Below are 16,492 nucleotides of genomic sequence, written 5' to 3'. Positions count from 1 at the left end.
TTCGTACGTTCCGCCTATATAGGAAGGACCTATGACACCTGCAGCGATGATCTGCCCCAGCGTCTCGGTGGCTGAGGATGAGGTCGAAGATGCCAGCTGATCAAGGTGAGAGCGACAACAAGAAGTCTGAATTGCATAAAGACAAGGCGATAAGTCGTGCTTATTATGGATCTAGAGCCAGAATATAACTGTATGAGTCTCTGCCGCAGATTTAAAGGCCTTTTCAGCCGAGAAGGAGAAAGGGAGAACTGGTTGTAGTGGCCCTATACCAGATCACCAAGCCTGAGACCTTCAGGTACGTATCGGTTTACAATATGGTCGATGCAGAAAGTATCCAGATGCTGCAAAACTCCAATGAGACTCATGTATACTTGGCCTATATATGCGGCAATAGAGTAGCTGGCGCGAAAATAGCTTGATACAATTCAACTCAACACCAATAACCCATTCGTAGTATAGGCAAGCGATAGTATATCAAATTGCAGCAGACAATTTTGACTAAAAATCGGGGACACAATCAGGAACCTAGCGTGATTCAAATCCTTGCGGTCATTTATTATGTCCCTGATTTGTCAACGCGCGTAGATCTTCCACCAAGCAGAACTCTCAAGAACTGGTTCAGCTGGCTGTCACGGACGAATATATTCTGCGGAAATACTGCGTTAACCGGATGCATTTTGCTCGACCATTTAGTATATGCCTTACCTCCAATATTTAAAATAGCGCTGGGCTCTCTCCCGGGGGGTCCGATCTGACCTGCTCTCTAGCTGCGCAAAAGGCACCTGTCTTCACCACCAATACAGCTGTCTTATGCCAGACTGATAAACCGGAACCTTGCGTTACCCCACTCAGTCTGAGTCCCCTGCGCCAGCATCTTGTTGGCACCATGCACAACTAACCCTAGCCCCTTTGTACCAAATGCATGCTTCACAGCCTCGATCGTCCGACGCACGCTACCCAAATTCCTAGCTCTCTGGATCCCGAGCAGCATATCCAGGACAAAGCGGCGGTGCTCCTCGTTCTCTAGACCGGCATTTCCCAAGACGAAAAGGGGCCAGAGGAGAGTTGCGGTGTTGGTGTTTGAGAGGGAAGACATGGATGAGATTATAGAAGTGATGAGGTGATGTTTAGAGTAAGTTTGGGTTCCACCAGGACTTGATCGATAGCTGTCGCTGTGGTTGTTTCCGCCGAGGATCGCTTGAGCCTCCTTGACCGGACCGAGGCGTTCAGTTAGGTAGAGAATGGCAGCCAGGCGTTTAATATGTGCGATGGCTTCGAGGTCTGTTCGATCGCCAGAGTGGGAAGGGAGTCTTTGGTTCAGGGTGAAAAGAGAGTCATGAAGGTTGACTGTGATCCTTGCGTGGTCTTCAACCTCGGATGGCGTTAGAGGACGGTTTTTGAGAATCTGTAGGGGCATCCACGTCAGATATTCTGGTTTATTGTCTCACAATCAGATACGCCGAGGTACCTTGGCTCTTGTAGCTGCGAGGACAGAGGTCTTATGGATCAGGGTCATGAGACTGCGTGAGCAGCCCATTAGCACATCGATCTAGACGAGGTCAGCATAGGACAGTGGTACGGCCAGTCTTCGTACCTCTTCCAGATCATCATGTTCCGACCACAGCTGGGCTGAGTCGTCGCCATGCCATTTGTTATCCCAGTCATCAGAAGCCGTACGACTCATGATGTCGTGCGCCACAAAGTACATGCGGAAAAAGTTCCAGAGACTCGGTGAACTTGGACTGCCCTTGTACTTTATGAGATGCAGGCCACCGCGTAGATGCGTTATCCATGAAGGTGAGCATCCGTCTGATATCTAGCAGGCATTAGTCTGGCCGGGACATAAAACCAACAGGAGATCTCCGAGCCCCTTACGTCCTGGAAACAAAGCATAAGCACTGTGGCCACGGTTCCTTCATCCTGCAGACCAGTAGAGATCTCACGTCGAAGACCGCGCAAGGCATTATCCTTATGCTGGCACGCCTTCTGTCTGAACTGGTTGCACCCTAACAGGCAAAGCTGGTTCGCGGCGACAGCTAGGAGAGCGTGTCGAAGCGTGTCGGAGATGAAACAGAGCGGAATAACTAGAGAGACGTAGGGATTATGTGATGTGCTCAGGGAACAGGATGGGCTGATTCCTCTGATGAAGTAATCCAGGAGATAGCTGTCCGTTTCTGGTAATGCGTGAAGTGGGTGGTATGTAGAAGGCAGGGGAGAGGGAGCAACAAGCTCAAGTGCATCAGATGGAAGGGCCAAGCATTCTGTGCTGTTCGGATCAAAGTCACTGGTCGTGACGTTGAGGAAGACCCAGCGGTTGAGATATGGTTGCAGTGATACTGCCTCGAAGAGGGCTTTCTGTGTCTGTTTCTGTGCGCGAAGCGGTCGTCTCGTCCAGACCCCTGAGCTGATCAGTTACCTCGATGGAGAAATGAGGATAAATACGGATTCGAAGTAGGGATGTCTCACCCTCACGCCCAAAGCTCAGTCCGCGCTGGATGGCATCTTCTCTAAACGTGAGCCGGAGACCACGCACGCACTGGAGGTTCAGCGACTCGCAGCGGTGGCAGCGTGGGTACTCCTCGGTACATTGGATGTGTTTCTCTAGACGCGGATTAGTCGTTTTCCGCCGTGACGACATGTCCTAGACCTACCCTTGCACCTGAAGCATCCAGTCCGCCGCCGGGTATTCTTCCTGTCTGCTCGAGGCATGGTACGAACCCAAGTGTTAAGTGAGAATGCGGGGGGAGATCTGCGCTTATAAGCTAACAGCTTGGTGTGATTTGACAGTTTCTGACGGTATCTCATACTAAGAATTAGTCTAAGCCAGAATAGTATGTAGTGCAGTTACCCCAACGCTATCAGCAGTGGCCACTAGCGAGTAATATCAAGCATGCTATCCCTATCTACGTAGTATATTTGAACCCCTTTTGCTGAAAATCCGTCATATCAGCAAACGCCTCTTGCAAGTCTCCATCCCTCTCTGGAGTCTCAACAGCATTCACCCGTCTGCGGTTCAATACTACGGCAATGGACCAGTAACCGGCCATCAAGGCCACGCATACGCAGTAACAGACAAGCATAGACACAAATCCCCCGGTATATGCTGGTGCTTGGTTCGCACGAAACGTCTGGGGGCCGATGAGATTTCCAACCGCGTATCCGATATACAGAACGGAGTACTGCACGGTCTTCTTCGTGCTGCCCGCGGTGTTTGCCTGTGCCATCGAGATTCCGACGACATAGGGGCCGAAGTAGGTGTATAACTTGAGAGGTTAGCAGGAATAATGTCTTAGAAAGAGGGTCGGACGAATAGTACCAGGTATATGCCAACCATCTGACCGCCAATGTTGCTTCGAGGCAGGGTATAGACGATGATAGCACCGATGGCGGGAACACAGGATGCTATCATAGTGACAAGACACCGGCGATTAGACCACTTGGCTGCTATCCAAGAGAAAGCAAATGCAGACAAGGTCGACATCACCCCGGTGGGCATATTCAGCAGGGAGGTGTTGACAGCCGAGAAGCCTAGATTGTTAATTATGATCCCGCTAAACGTAGTTAGGCCCCCGTTCGGGATGTTAATGGAAATATTGAAAAAGAAAAGGATCCATGTCTTGGGGTCGATTATGGCTTCGAGTGCTTGATCCCATTTCCATTGCCTATTGGTGATGCCGGTCTTGTTCTCTGCCAGGCGCTGGACGGCGTGATACCGCTCTCTCTCGTTCAAGAAAAAGGCGTTCATGGGGGAGTCGGGCAGGAAGACGAATACGAAGATTGACCAGAGCGTTGACACGGAGCCGGTAATTAGGAACAGGTATTGCCAGATTGCCAGCGGTGCACTGGACGGAATGTGTCCAACAGCCCATGAGAGGAAACCGTTGATGATCGAGCTCGCAGCCGCAAAAACTAGGGCATTACGCGGTGGTTGCTCAGATTTCGTGTAGAATCCGGCAATGATGAGCGAGATGGAGGGGACGATGATCGCTTCGAGGCAGCCTTGTCAGTGGATACTATTAGCATCTGACGTCTCGTCATCTCATCTCCGTGGCTTGGAGGAGTGAAAGAGAAGTACCCATAAAGAATCGCAGAGCCATCAGCCCACTCCAGTTCCGAGAGACCGGCATGAGAAGGGCCAGGATAGACCATCCGGCCGAGCATGCAGAGAGGTACTTTGCCGACGGTAATCGGTGGACAAGATACGTTGACGGCCACATTCCGACAATCGCCTACTCTTCTTAGCCAGCTGTAAAAGTAGAGCGAATGGACAGCCTAGGGTAAGACGCACTCCAATTGACAAGATCGAACCAGCCCACGAGTACTGCTGGCCGACGAGATGAAGGTCGTCCTTTAGGCCGTAGATGGCCGCCGTGCTGATGGCGACCTTGTCTACTGCTCCCAGAGTAGCGGTCATGAACAGCTGCGTCTATTAGCGGTGCGGGGTCCAGCGAAACATCAAGAGGTTTTGGAGAGGTACCATGGGGAGAAGGATCCAGTCCATCTTGCGTATCATCTGCTTCTCTTCCTCTTGAGACAGCGGCTCGAAGCCGCGACTGTGGGCCAGGTACTGGGCAGCCTCGTCCATTGCCGTGGAGACATCTTGCTTCTCTGTGTCTGGTGTTTCAACAGCAAGGGTCTTTGCTAGGTCTGCCATGTGGAATGAAGTGAAGATGGATAATTGATTTCCTCGACGGATATCGAGCCGTCACCAGCATTTATACCCATCTGCTCAACCGGCGTCTCCCCGTATCTAGATAGCATACCTACCCTCAGCAGACTCTTAGGAGCCTTGTGGCTTACTCCAACTCCGATAAAGGATCTGGGGAAGACCCACTGCTAGGTGCCCGATGCAGTAGCCCATTGGTGGCTAACGGGACAAGATTGAAGCTAAATTGAAGCTAAAGCCGTATCGACCTTCCCAATTTCCAGGCCAGAATGGAGGAAGCATCCAGAGGAGAGGCATGTTCCAGGCTGGGCCGGCCTTTGTATACTCATCAATTGGGATACTGGAGATGGATGGATGCAGATGACCATGGTCGACCCAGTTCCAGCCGTATCGACCTTCCAATTCCAGCTCCTGAGGGGCACTGGGTGTAATGCTACTAGGTTATAAAGTAGGCTTGAATTCCCGCAAAGAACAAGATACAGTTCCATCAACTCCGCTCTCTCGTCCATCACCATGACCGTTCCATTACGCGCCCCCGGCGGTGTTCGCATCGCGATTGGTAAGAACCACCAAACTCCAGATCCTAGAGAGAACAAGACACCAAGGCTCACATTCACAGACCGCGGCGGCACATTCACCGATGTCTGGGCAAGCTTACCAGGGCAGCCAGACGTTGTTTTGAAGCTGCTTTCAGTGGATCCGGCTAATTACGCCGATGCCCCGACTGAAGGTATGTCACTCGAGGGTCCCAAACCGCCATCTCACCAGCTGCTGACGCTGCCTGATCAAGGCATTCGACGGGTTCTCTCGCTCTACTACGGTCAAGAGATCCCCCGCGGCGTTCCCCTCCCGAAAGGCGAGCTAGAGTCGATCCGCATGGGTACAACAGTCGCGACGAACGCGCTCCTCGAGCGAAAAGGGACAAAACATGCCTTCCTCGTCACGAAGGGGTTCCGAGATTTGTTGGAGATTGGGTACCAGTCGCGGCCCCGGCTGTTCGACCTGAATATCGTCAAGCCAGAGGTGCTCTACTCGGAGGTAAGGGAGGTTGACGAACGTGTCACGATCGAGGGATTCGACGAAGATGCAGCGGGTCTCTTTGCTTTTAGAAAGGAGATACCGGGTTCTCGTCAAGTCATCAAGTGGCGACATGATCCGTATTCTAAAGCCACTGGACGAGACCACTGTCCGACAAACACTGAGAGAGCTCCGCGCGCAGGGGTTCGATACCCTCGCCGTCTGCTTCACCCACTCACATGTATTTCCTCACCATGAGAATCGGGTCGAGAGGCTAGCGCTTGACGAGGGGTTCAAGCATGTATCCCTCTCCTCTGGCGTCGCTGCAAAAATGATCAAGATGGTGCCCCGGGGGAGTTCCTCGTCGGCGGACGCATACCTCACGCCTGAGATCAAGACCTATTTGACCGGGTTCGCAAAGGGCTTTGAAGGCGGAAACCTGGACGGCGTGTGCTGTGACTTCATGCAGTCTGATGGTGGTCTCGTGAGCCATGACCGGTTCAGTGGGCTAAGGGGCATCCTCAGTGGACCAGCAGGTGAGACTCGTCAAATTCATCTGGGCTGTTCAGTGCTAACTGCCCGTAGGAGGAGTCGTTGGCTTTGCTCGGACCTCGTACGATGCCAGCTCTGGCACTCCGGTTGTGGGCTTTGATATGGGTGGCACTTCCACTGACGTCTCACGGTACGGGGGCACATTCGAGCATGTCTTTGAGAGCAACACTGCCGGAATCACGATTCAGAGTCCTCAGCTCGATATCAACACCGTCGCAGCCGGCGGCGGTTCGATCCTATTTTGGCGGAGCGGCCTCTTTGTCGTCGGTCCTGAAAGCGCCTCGTCGCATCCTGGCCCTGCATGTTATCGCAAGGGTGGCCCTCTAACGGTGACTGATGCAAACCTCTTCCTAGGCCGGCTGATCCCAGACTTGTTCCCAAAGATTTTCGGCGAGACAGAGGATCAGCCGCTCGATGTGGACATTGTGAAGAAGAAGTTCGTCGCTTTGACAGCGGAGATCAACAGAGATACCGGCAAAGCTCTGACTCCAGAAGAGGTGGCCTGCGGTTTCTTGAATGTTGCCAATGAGGCCATGTGTCGGCCAATCCGGGCGTTGACGGAGGGCAAAGGATATGATATCGGTACGTATTAACCTAGGAATCACTCATAAATACAAACCCTCTCTCTAACATTCACAGCGAGCCATAATCTTGCGGTCTTTGGAGGTGCAGGAGGGCAGCATGCCTGTGACATTGCCCGAACACTGAAGATTTCGACCATCGTCATCCACAGATTCTCTAGCATTCTCTCGGCATACGGTAAGACGCCGCACCGCTTCTACCCAACAATTCTCCCACCAGAACTGACAAAGATAGGAATGGCCCTGGCGGACGTTGTAGAGGAAGCCCAAGAGCCCGTCAACGAGATTTACAATGAGCGGTCCCGACAAGAGCTTGAGGAGCGGCTGTCGAAGCTTCGAGGCCGAGTCGGGAAGCAGTTGCTGGACCAAGGTATCGCAGCAGATGATATCTCTTACGAGATGTACCTCAACATGAGATACCAGGGCACAGAGACCTCGATCATGGTTCTCAGGCCGGATAATGGTGACTTCGCTGCAGAGTTCCGCAGGACTCACCTCCGCGAGTTCTCGTTCTGCTTTCCGGATAAGAAGCCTATATATGTCGATGATGTCCGAGTCCGCGGTATCGGTGCGAGCGAAAGGAAGGACTGGGAGGGAGATCAGCTGGGACAGCAGTTGCGTGAGACGACCTTCAGGCCTCCTGCAAAGGGGTACCTTGGAAGGCTCTTGACGAATCAGGTATACTTCCCCAAACTGGGATATCAAGATACGCCCGTCTATTTGGTGCAGAATCTTCCAGCGGGTCTCTCAATAGATGGACCGGCCATCATCGTCGATCAGACGCAGACCCTTGTTGTGGCACCAAACACGGTGGCTAAGGTGTTGCGCTCGCATATCGTTATCGAAGTCTTGTCTACGGCCTCTGCTGTGACAGAACAGCCAACAACAGTGGACCATATTCAACTCTCTGTATTTGGGCACCGATTTATGAGCATTGCAGAGCAGATGGGACGGGCGTTGCAGAAGACAGCGGTTTCATTAAATATCAAGGAGCGGCTTGATTTCTCGTGTGCACTGTTCGGACCAGAAGGTAGAATCCTCCCCAGCATCACATCCCCCTTTCCTTCTCTCTAATAGATGAACAGGCAGCTGATTAAGCAGGTGACCTCGTTGCCAACGCTCCGCATGTCCCAGTGCACCTGGGCTCGATGAGCTATGCCGTCAAACATCAGCACGAGCTCCACAAAGGCAAGCTCGTCCCAGGAGACGTCTTGGTGACAAACCACCCCGAAGCCGGCGGAACACATCTTCCAGACATCACCGTCATCACGCCCGTATTCGAAAATACCGGGTCGAAGGTGGCCTTTTATGTTGCCTCGCGCGGCCATCATACTGATATTGGCGGACTGGGCGGAACATCTATGCCACCCAACTCAACAGAGTTGTGGCAAGAGGGCGCGGCTATCAGGTCGTTCAAGCTCATCCACGGCGGTGATTTCGACGAGAAGGGCATCACCGAGATCCTCTTGAGTTCTGGCGAGTACACCGGCTGCACAGGAAGTAGACACATCCAAGACAACCTTTCCGACCTAAAAGCCCAGGTGGCAGCCAACCACAAGGGAGTGACTCTTGTCCAAGCATTGATTGGAGAATACACGCTACCAACCGTGCAGTTGTACATGGGCGCCATCCAATCCAACGCCGAGCTAGCCGTGCGCTCCTACCTCACTACCGTTCGAGAAAGGCTGGGACCTCACCTCACGGCAACCGACCAGATGGACAATGGCACGCTGATTAGACTGTCCGTCTCCATTTCACCGGACGGCTCCGCAACATTTGACTTTACCGGCACCGGCGTGGAGATGCTCAGCAACATCAATGCCCCCCCTGCAATCACCCACTCAGCCATCATCTACACTCTGCGCCTGCTCATTGGCACCGACATCCCGCTCAACCAGGGCTGTCTTGCGCCCATCAACACGATCATCCCCAAGGGAAGTTTCCTGAACCCGTCCTCGGGGCCGGCAGTCTGCGCAGGAAACACCCAAACCTCCCAGCGCGTGGTGGATGTTATCCTCCGCGCTTTCCGTGCAGCCGCTGCTTCAAACGGGTGCATGAACTGTCTCGGATTTTTTGGAGGGGATAGCGACGGCACCGAACCGGGCTCGAAACTGGAAGGCTTTTCGTACGCTTTCGGCGAGACGATCTGTGGCGGGTCTGGCGCCACAAGCACGCAGAATGGCGCTTCTGGCGTGCACTGTCATATGACCAACACTCGCATCACGGACCCGGAGAGCCTCGAGAAACGATACCCCGTCATTCTGCGGGAATTTGCCATCCGGCGTGGGACTGGTGGGAAGGGGATGCATGATGGTGGGGACGGGGTGGTCCGCGACATCGAGTGCCGGGCACCGCTGAGCTTCAGCGTCATTACTGAGCGGCGCAGTGTGCCTCCGTATGGGATGGAAGGGGGCGCCGAGGGAGAACGAGGTGCGAACTACTGGGTGAAGAGAGTTAAGGGGGGCGAGGGGAACAGGGCTGAAGCTGCGGATCAGTGGCGATGGGTGAATATGGGGGCAAAGAATATGGTGCGCATGCAGCCTGGGGATCGGTGTGTGATCCATACACCTGGTGGTGGAGGTTGGGGAGTGCCAGGGCTTTCTAATGGGAATAGCAAGGAAGATGTCCCTCGAGTGCAGCAGCAGTATCCCAGGGCATCAGGCAGTGTGATTGCCTATGCGGCTGCACAGGAGGCGTCTAATTAGGCTAACCCAGTTACAAACATATACAGCACATCTACTACATGTACATCCATCTTACCCATTTTCCGTAGCAGTTGTATGCCATCGGCGGTGCTTGGATAAGCCTCGAAACCTTCCAATCTATATCCCGCCTTGGTTCATCTTCACTCGGTCACATTTATATAAATTATATTCAACATTCTCCGTCATACTAATATTGTTGCACCTTTCATCCTTCCCTTGATAGACCTCACCTTGCTTATTCCAGATCTCTACTTTCGCCCTCATTGAGAGGCTAACAGAGCCGAGGGGCAAAACATGCCTATCAAGTTAGTAATGAAAGAATGGGTACTTAAGACGTCTATTCTGCTGTGTGCTTTACTCTCATCTCGGCTTCTTTAATAAATAAGTCCTAATGTATCTGCAAAACCATTCTTTGGACTGACGGTAGATTGCACGATGGGGAGGCCGGGCCTCAGCTATAATCATATTGCTAGGATATTGATATATAGGGATCTTTAACTAACAGGTACTACTAGCAATCTGATTTCAACCAGTTCAGTGTATTGTATAATTTTGATTAAATATACATTATACAGTAGATACTGTCTAAAAGTATAACTTTAGGCCCAAGATAAGCGTACGTGCTGGGCGTGGCTTCGAGAGGACAGGTCCGACCAGGAAGCACATGTTTTCATAGGTGCCAGAGCAAGAGTAGGAATATCGGCATTATTTATTTTAAATAAAAGTTGTGATTCTGATTGCGCATAATAGATAGCGTGCAAAACCGTCGAAGACGAAGAGATTGAATCAGGGTGATTTCAGACCAGATTGTGCAAGGCGCACGTGGGATCCTTGTCTTTCAAGCCGGAAAGACTCTAATTAGCACCCTGAGGCAACATCTACTTCACTCGACTGTTCGAGATGAGGTTGATCTACAGCGCGGATAGCTGGAGTTGGGAAAATATAGCACAGTACATCAATATTTCCAACTCCAAGATGTTGGAACAGAAAGATTTGGATATAAGTAACGTTATCTGCCGATAACATCAACATTGGTCTTGTGGTCTAATGGTTATGACATCAGACTCTGATTTATCCGAGTCACATCTGGTAATCCCGGTTCGATCCCGGGCAGGACCTCTCCCTTTTTTTCCTTTTAATTTTTCTCGGCTCTGCCCAACCTTTTACAGTCACATATGAATAAGATGTTGTTGCACAAATCTTATTGCTTATATCCTTCTCTGCATTATCATACTCTCTGTTGGGGAATTATTCAGCGGGGCCAGCCACGTCGCAAAGACCTAAGCCCTCGACTGTAGACTCGCGCGTACAGACAGCATTTCGCTGTCGTACGAGCTGACAATTTGTTTTTCTATCTTGTCTAGTAGCTACTGTACTAAGATATCATTAACTTACCGCGGCGAGTAATTCTTTCATGTCACATTCCTTACCTTGGTAATGAGGCCAACCCAACCACTTAAAATGCCCAGGCCTGCGGCCGCAACGCTGCCTATTCAGATTAAGCTTCGCTTGTTCTCTGTTGCTCGATATTGCTTGATAACTAGGACACTGCATCTTAAAATATATTTATGACTACTCAGCTCTTAGCTTTCGAAGCGACCCATGTTAAATAATGTTCATGGGCAGTTTCGGGATGAATGACTGATACGAAGAGGCATGAGAGACCAATCAGTATACTGAATAGGGCTCAGGGCATTATCTTAGGGCTCATGGCCCGTGCGGTCCGCTGAAACTTCCGATCTCCGACCTCTGGCCTTTCAATCACTTTGATCAACGCCCAACCCGTACGTCCTAATGCTACATCTGCGGGCTGTATCCGCATTCACGGCTGGCCGCAGAAACATCTGGAGAAATGCGCGGCTGACCTCAGATTCGCGACGCCGGGGGCTTCTAACGCTCGCGATCGAAACATCCTGGTGAGTCGCCTCCGCGAACCCCAATATTTGCTCGTGACTATGCTAATAACTCTTCTGCCCAGCGACGACACTTCCGTAGCAATAGTCCACAAAAATGACAAATCCGGCGCTGCAAAGATTCACTTTCTCGAGAATATCACCCCGGACCTCACAGCCTATCAAGGCATCCACCCTGTGCGCGCTCTCGAATCGCACCAGCAGAATGTCGCAAAACTAGTCAACAAAGCTCTGTCACATCTCCCTTATTCATCTGCAGAATCACAAAATGATCCTACAAAGATTGTTTCGCTCGGCGACGGCAACCGCCAGAAGCCAGACTTTATATCTGTGACCCGAGGCCCCGGGATGCGGTCAAATCTGTTTGCCGGACTCGATACGGCAAAGGGACTGGCTGTTGCATGGCAGGTGCCGTTTGTGGGTGTCCATCATATGCAGGCACACCTCTTAACGCCGAGGCTTGTTTCCGCTCTTGCTCTCTCACCGGGCTCTTCGCCCAACAATACCGACCGGCAGAACGAAAAGGGGGAACTACAGCCAGCCTTCCCCTTCCTCTCCATCCTCGCCTCAGGCGGACATACCCTCCTCGTTAACTCTTCCTCCCTAACAGACCACCGCATCCTCGCCACAACAACAGACGTTGCGCTCGGCGAAGCCCTCGACAAAGCCGCGCGCGAGATCCTGCCTTCATCCCTGCTCAGCACATCCAAGAACACCATGTATGGCAAACTACTAGAACAATATGCGTTCCCCAACGGCCGCGCCGACTATGCAGATTATGTCGCGCCCAAGTCCCGAGGTGACGAAATCGCCGTCTCAAAGGTCGTCTCGAAGTACGGATGGAGTCTCACAACGCCGTATGCGCAGACGAGAGAGCTGGCGTTTAGTTTTGCGTTCCTTGCCACGGCAGTGAATCATACCCTTGCTAAAGCTAGAAAACGCGCCGGAGAAACAGGCTTATCAGATGAAGAGCGTGTCTTTCTAGCCCGCGAGGTCATGCGCGTGACGTTCGAGCACCTCGCGTCACGGACTATCATCGCACTGGAATCGCTGTGCCAGTGGGTTCCGCTCGTCCCAAATAATCCTAATGACAAGCGGCAAAAGCCGCTCCCGAGCAGTGTCCCCGTATCAACACTCGTCGTTTCCGGCGGTGTTGCGGCGAATAAGTTCCTAATGCATGTGCTGAGGACGTGGTTGGATGGACGGGGCTTTGGGCATGTAGGTGTTGTGGCGCCGCCTATTAGTCTATGTACAGATAATGCGGCGATGGTGGGCTGGGCGGGGATTGAGATGTTTGAGGCAGGGTGGAGGAGTGCGTTCGAGGCGAGGGCATTGAGGAAGTGGGGGCTTGAGGAGGGTGATGAGAGTGACGGGGGTGAAGATGGGGGTCAAGGGATACTGGGTGTTGGAGGGTGGCAGAGGGAGGGGAAGGAATGATTGCATGGTGAGTGTACGATATTTCAATGTACTATAGTGTATCATAAACCGGCAAGAGGGTGTAAACAGACTCTCCTCTTGAATACTAGGCCAGCCATAGGATTATCATCTGCACTCATATTGTCTCCATCAGACACTACCTACAGGAGGATCCTAGCACCTCTTGATGCTCCACACCATACGACGAGACATCATGTCGCGTCACGCCATAGGTCTGCAGTCTATCCACCTTCGTTGTGCAGTCACTGGCTCTAATCCTCCGCCGTCTATATGCTCTACAACGACGTAAAGAATCCCTCTTTTCTCTCGCATGTCGGTATCAGATCCCATCCTACAAATGGAGATATCAGATAGAAAGAGAAGAAAAGGATGACTCGCATAGTTTGCATTGTTGTTTGATTATCCCTGCGGTATTCGAAGTGCCCCGATGTCGGCAGTACCACATCCCGTAAGTAGAGTTAGGGCTACGATGCAGACAAGTATTTCCTTCCCCGCTAGCCTGCACATAGAAGAAACTGAACATTATATGGCTCCTATATGGCTCCTTTTTCCGTAGGACTAGGATAAATGCTCTGAATCCGCAGGAGCTAAAGCTGCGAGTATAAGCTCCAATAGCTCCTCTTGCACCCTCTGGATCAGTCAGTCAGATTGATAGCTGACTAGCATTGTCAGTTAGCCCTGCTCAAAGTCTTCAAACAGATCGGCTTCCTTGTCCGGCGCACCGAACGACATTTCAAGCAGAGTAGGGCTGGGGCCGTGACTGAGTGTCTCGTCCCCAATACCCCTCAATATGCACCCACGGCTCCAACCAAGCTAGGTAGAAGCATGCAGAAGTCTCTTACACATCAATACTACGGGTCATGGCGGAGAGGACCTGGCTACGAGGGGAGCCGTGAAGACTGAAGCTGGGCGACTCCTGTCACCGAACCACAGCGACAACACATCCATCACATCACATCACTAACCTCTGCATCACCATCACAATGTAGGACATACATAACCCGAAGTAGGACCAGAAAGCAAGAGTCTGACAGACTGACCCTTGTCTTAACCTGAAGACTCTTGCCTCTGATCTGCCGATCTGTCACAACATTACCAAGCATGAGAAAGCGACAGGCGAGGATCAGCCAACCCACTTGTCCGTCACAATCAACTTGATGCAGTCAAAATCCGAATCCCGATTCCTGACGAAAAAGTCACATTGTGATATCTGCAGCAGCAACAGCCGGTGGTGTGGGACTTCTTCTATAATTGGCTGTTGCCCTAGGAGACTTTCCTAGCCTTCTTGATCGGAACTCTGCTGCAGCATGGTCCAAAAAAAGGAAGCAACTGCCGCCCCCCAATCCCAGCAAGAATGGCCGGGCACGAACTCCATTGGCCAGGGCGATGTGATGGGGTGGAGAGCGTGCATTGCGTGGGCGCTTAGCGCGAGGCAGTGTGGTGATTGGCTGCCCGCACCTTTTGCCCTAACTGCTTCTTCTACAGAGCGCAGCTATATAGCCGCCCACTGCTGCACCTCTCTCCCTCCTGAAACAACTTCGCTTCTCCTGTCGTCTTCGACCCTTTCTATTTTCGGTTCTTCCGTTTGCTTGTTGCTTGGCTGGTCCAGACAACGTCCTTCTTTAAACGCCGGGTTATTCTTACATACTATACTCCTACCTTGAGCCTCAAGACTTTGTTGATCAAAGTCTGCCTTGTCGAGTCCCAATATATCGTCAATATTTTCGTCGCCAATACATCTCAACTGAGCTTCAAACCCACTTGGCTTGCTGCAATCAATCACCTACTACTTTCCACAAAAGATCCAGTACTCAATATCAAAACAAGCAGCCAAAATGTACCGCACCAAGCCTAAGCTTTCTGTCTCCATCGCTGCCACCCAGAGGCCCTCACTCTCGCTGTCTATCAAGTCCCCTGGGCCTTTGCAACAAGTCCATTCGCCTCGAAGCCCGCATCCGTCCAGCCCTGCACCCTCAAAGCGGTTCTCAACACTGCAAGTCCCAACCTCAACACCCAGCTACGTCAACACATGCTCCGCCAAGAGTATTCTCAAGAAACCAACGGCAACGGGGCCGTCAGGGGCCGCAAACAAGAAGATCCAGTTCCGGGGCTCGCCGACAGTTCACTGTATTACGCCCATTGAGAACACGGACGAGTATTACGGGAGTTATCGGAAGTTGAGCAAAGATGAGCGGAGGTGGATGGTTCGAGATTGAAGGACGCTCAAAATACGAGGTTTGGGAACAGCAAGATTAGGGCTTTTATAGAGAAGGACAGTCCATTTGGTTGACTGGGAAGGAAATACAAGTGGGAGAGAGTGTGCTTTTAGCGATGTATCATGTTAACGACTTACGATATGACTGACGGACTGGTATGGAATGGTATGATTAATCCACATCCTCAATATATATATGAACACCATTCCACTGTAGTGTTCCCGTAAAGGGAAAGGCAAGAGCATATGTCCAATGCAGCGGCAGTCGAGGAATTCCTAAAGTTTCTCAAGATGCATGATACATTTCCAGAGGGGATGTACAGTTAAGGGGAGCGGACTGGCTATGTCCAGGCAGTAGATTCTCGTACTCTGGCTGGATCGGGGCACTGCAGGGTCCAAGGACATGCAGAGATATTGTTGACGTGGAGAGAAAGTGCTCAAAGCTATCAGTTCCCGCAGCTGTCAGATCGTGTGGAACGATGATCAAGTCGAGTAGAAGCATTGTTCGTGAACCTGCTCACGAGCACGGAATCCTGTGATTCCCGATGTAGATGGCCCACCCCTACCGCGCAACCACTTACTTCGATACGGTTTATTGACGCTGCTGGATAGTGGTGACCTGACGGTATCTCGCTGCATGATTATTCAGTGTCCTTGCCTCGTCTGCAATAGTGATGTCATGGAATCGACGAGCCCTGCGCTGAATCTATCTACAATCTCAGGTCAGATCCCTGGCAGCTCTTGCTGGTATATCTCTTCACTTCAAGCTTGATTGTAGCTTCTCCGCCTGAGCCTGCGGTATGGCACCGCTGAGATTGATTCGTATCGATTTCTGTTTTCATTCTCTGGGGCTAGATTCACTGTTGTAGGCATGCTCGTGATCAATCCGAGCAGGAGCTGCAGGAACTGAAACGCGTTCTTTTCGTCTCCAAGGATTCCCAGGCCTTTGAAAAGTCGGACGCTTCCCATGGCTGGCCGCATTGGGCCGCTCAACGAGAGAAACTTAACCCCAAAGCCTTAAGATGATCGCAACGAGGAGCATACACCTGGCTCGTATGCAGCAGTTTGTTTAGTCTGGCACAGGACAACATCTCCCATTAGCTTGAACCCTACATCAGAGCGACATCGCTCGCCGGGTCTGTATAGCCAAAAACTCGTTCATAACAGATGCAATATCCAACCCGTAATAGTTCAGTTGGCTGTATTATGGAAGGCTTTTTCAGTTGGCGACCTTGAAGTCTTGTACATTATTATAAAAATTTGTTTGTATTTGTATGTTTTCGTCAGCGAGGTTCACAGGAGGTCTGTTGAAATGGTGAGAATTGCAACCTCACCGCACAATATCACCTCAAATGTGCTTTACAGAGGTATGATCTTCGTATATTAAACTGCTTCAATTTGGGCTG

The 16,492-nt window shown here is 51.5% G+C and overlaps 5 protein-coding genes across 5 annotated transcripts, besides 1 other annotated feature; 3 read left to right on the top strand and 2 right to left on the bottom strand.

The window, feature by feature from the left end:
• Positions 1-16,492: part of a sequence feature (contig 1.161 621..266267(-1)) that runs on past both edges of the window.
• ANIA_08778 (Zn(II)2Cys6 transcription factor) lies at positions 809-2,709 on the bottom strand (the record flags this gene model as incomplete). Its single annotated transcript, XM_676955.2, has 6 exons — positions 809-1,405; positions 1,469-1,549; positions 1,595-1,816; positions 1,876-2,399; positions 2,467-2,601; positions 2,652-2,709. 6 exons carry the CDS (start codon positions 2,707-2,709, stop codon positions 809-811), a joined length of 1,617 nt encoding a protein of 538 aa, XP_682047.2.
• Positions 2,904-4,654, bottom strand: ANIA_12082 (uncharacterized protein; the record flags this gene model as incomplete). The annotated part of the gene is made up of 4 exons (XM_050611806.1): positions 2,904-3,263; positions 3,317-3,999; positions 4,234-4,426; positions 4,478-4,654. The coding sequence occupies 4 exons, from the start codon at positions 4,652-4,654 to the stop codon at positions 2,904-2,906; spliced, it is 1,413 nt and encodes a 470-aa protein (XP_050467790.1).
• ANIA_08779 (uncharacterized protein) lies at positions 5,180-9,521 on the top strand (the record flags this gene model as incomplete). The annotated part of the gene is made up of 7 exons (XM_676956.1): positions 5,180-5,207; positions 5,247-5,396; positions 5,457-5,704; positions 5,802-6,219; positions 6,269-6,817; positions 6,875-7,846; positions 7,918-9,521. The coding sequence occupies 7 exons, from the start codon at positions 5,180-5,182 to the stop codon at positions 9,519-9,521; spliced, it is 3,969 nt and encodes a 1,322-aa protein (XP_682048.1).
• Positions 11,316-12,871, top strand: ANIA_08780 (uncharacterized protein; the record flags this gene model as incomplete). Its single annotated transcript, XM_676957.1, has 2 exons — positions 11,316-11,437; positions 11,500-12,871. 2 exons carry the CDS (start codon positions 11,316-11,318, stop codon positions 12,869-12,871), a joined length of 1,494 nt encoding a protein of 497 aa, XP_682049.1.
• Positions 14,430-15,350, top strand: ANIA_08781 (uncharacterized protein). The gene has a single exon (XM_676958.2). The coding sequence runs from the start codon at positions 14,707-14,709 to the stop codon at positions 15,085-15,087; it is 381 nt and encodes a 126-aa protein (XP_682050.1). The 5' UTR covers positions 14,430-14,706; the 3' UTR covers positions 15,088-15,350.

Source organism: Aspergillus nidulans, chromosome III (genome assembly GCF_000011425.1).
Source record: "Aspergillus nidulans FGSC A4 chromosome III".
Lineage (NCBI taxonomy): Eukaryota > Fungi > Ascomycota > Eurotiomycetes > Eurotiales > Aspergillaceae > Aspergillus > Aspergillus nidulans.
This window is presented reverse-complemented; position numbering and strand designations above follow the sequence as displayed.

Excerpts from the sequence above, each read along its gene's own strand:
- ANIA_08781 (XM_676958.2), top strand. The coding sequence starts at position 14,707 with ATGTACCGCACCAAGCCTAAGCTTTCTGTCTCCATCGCTGCCACCCAG.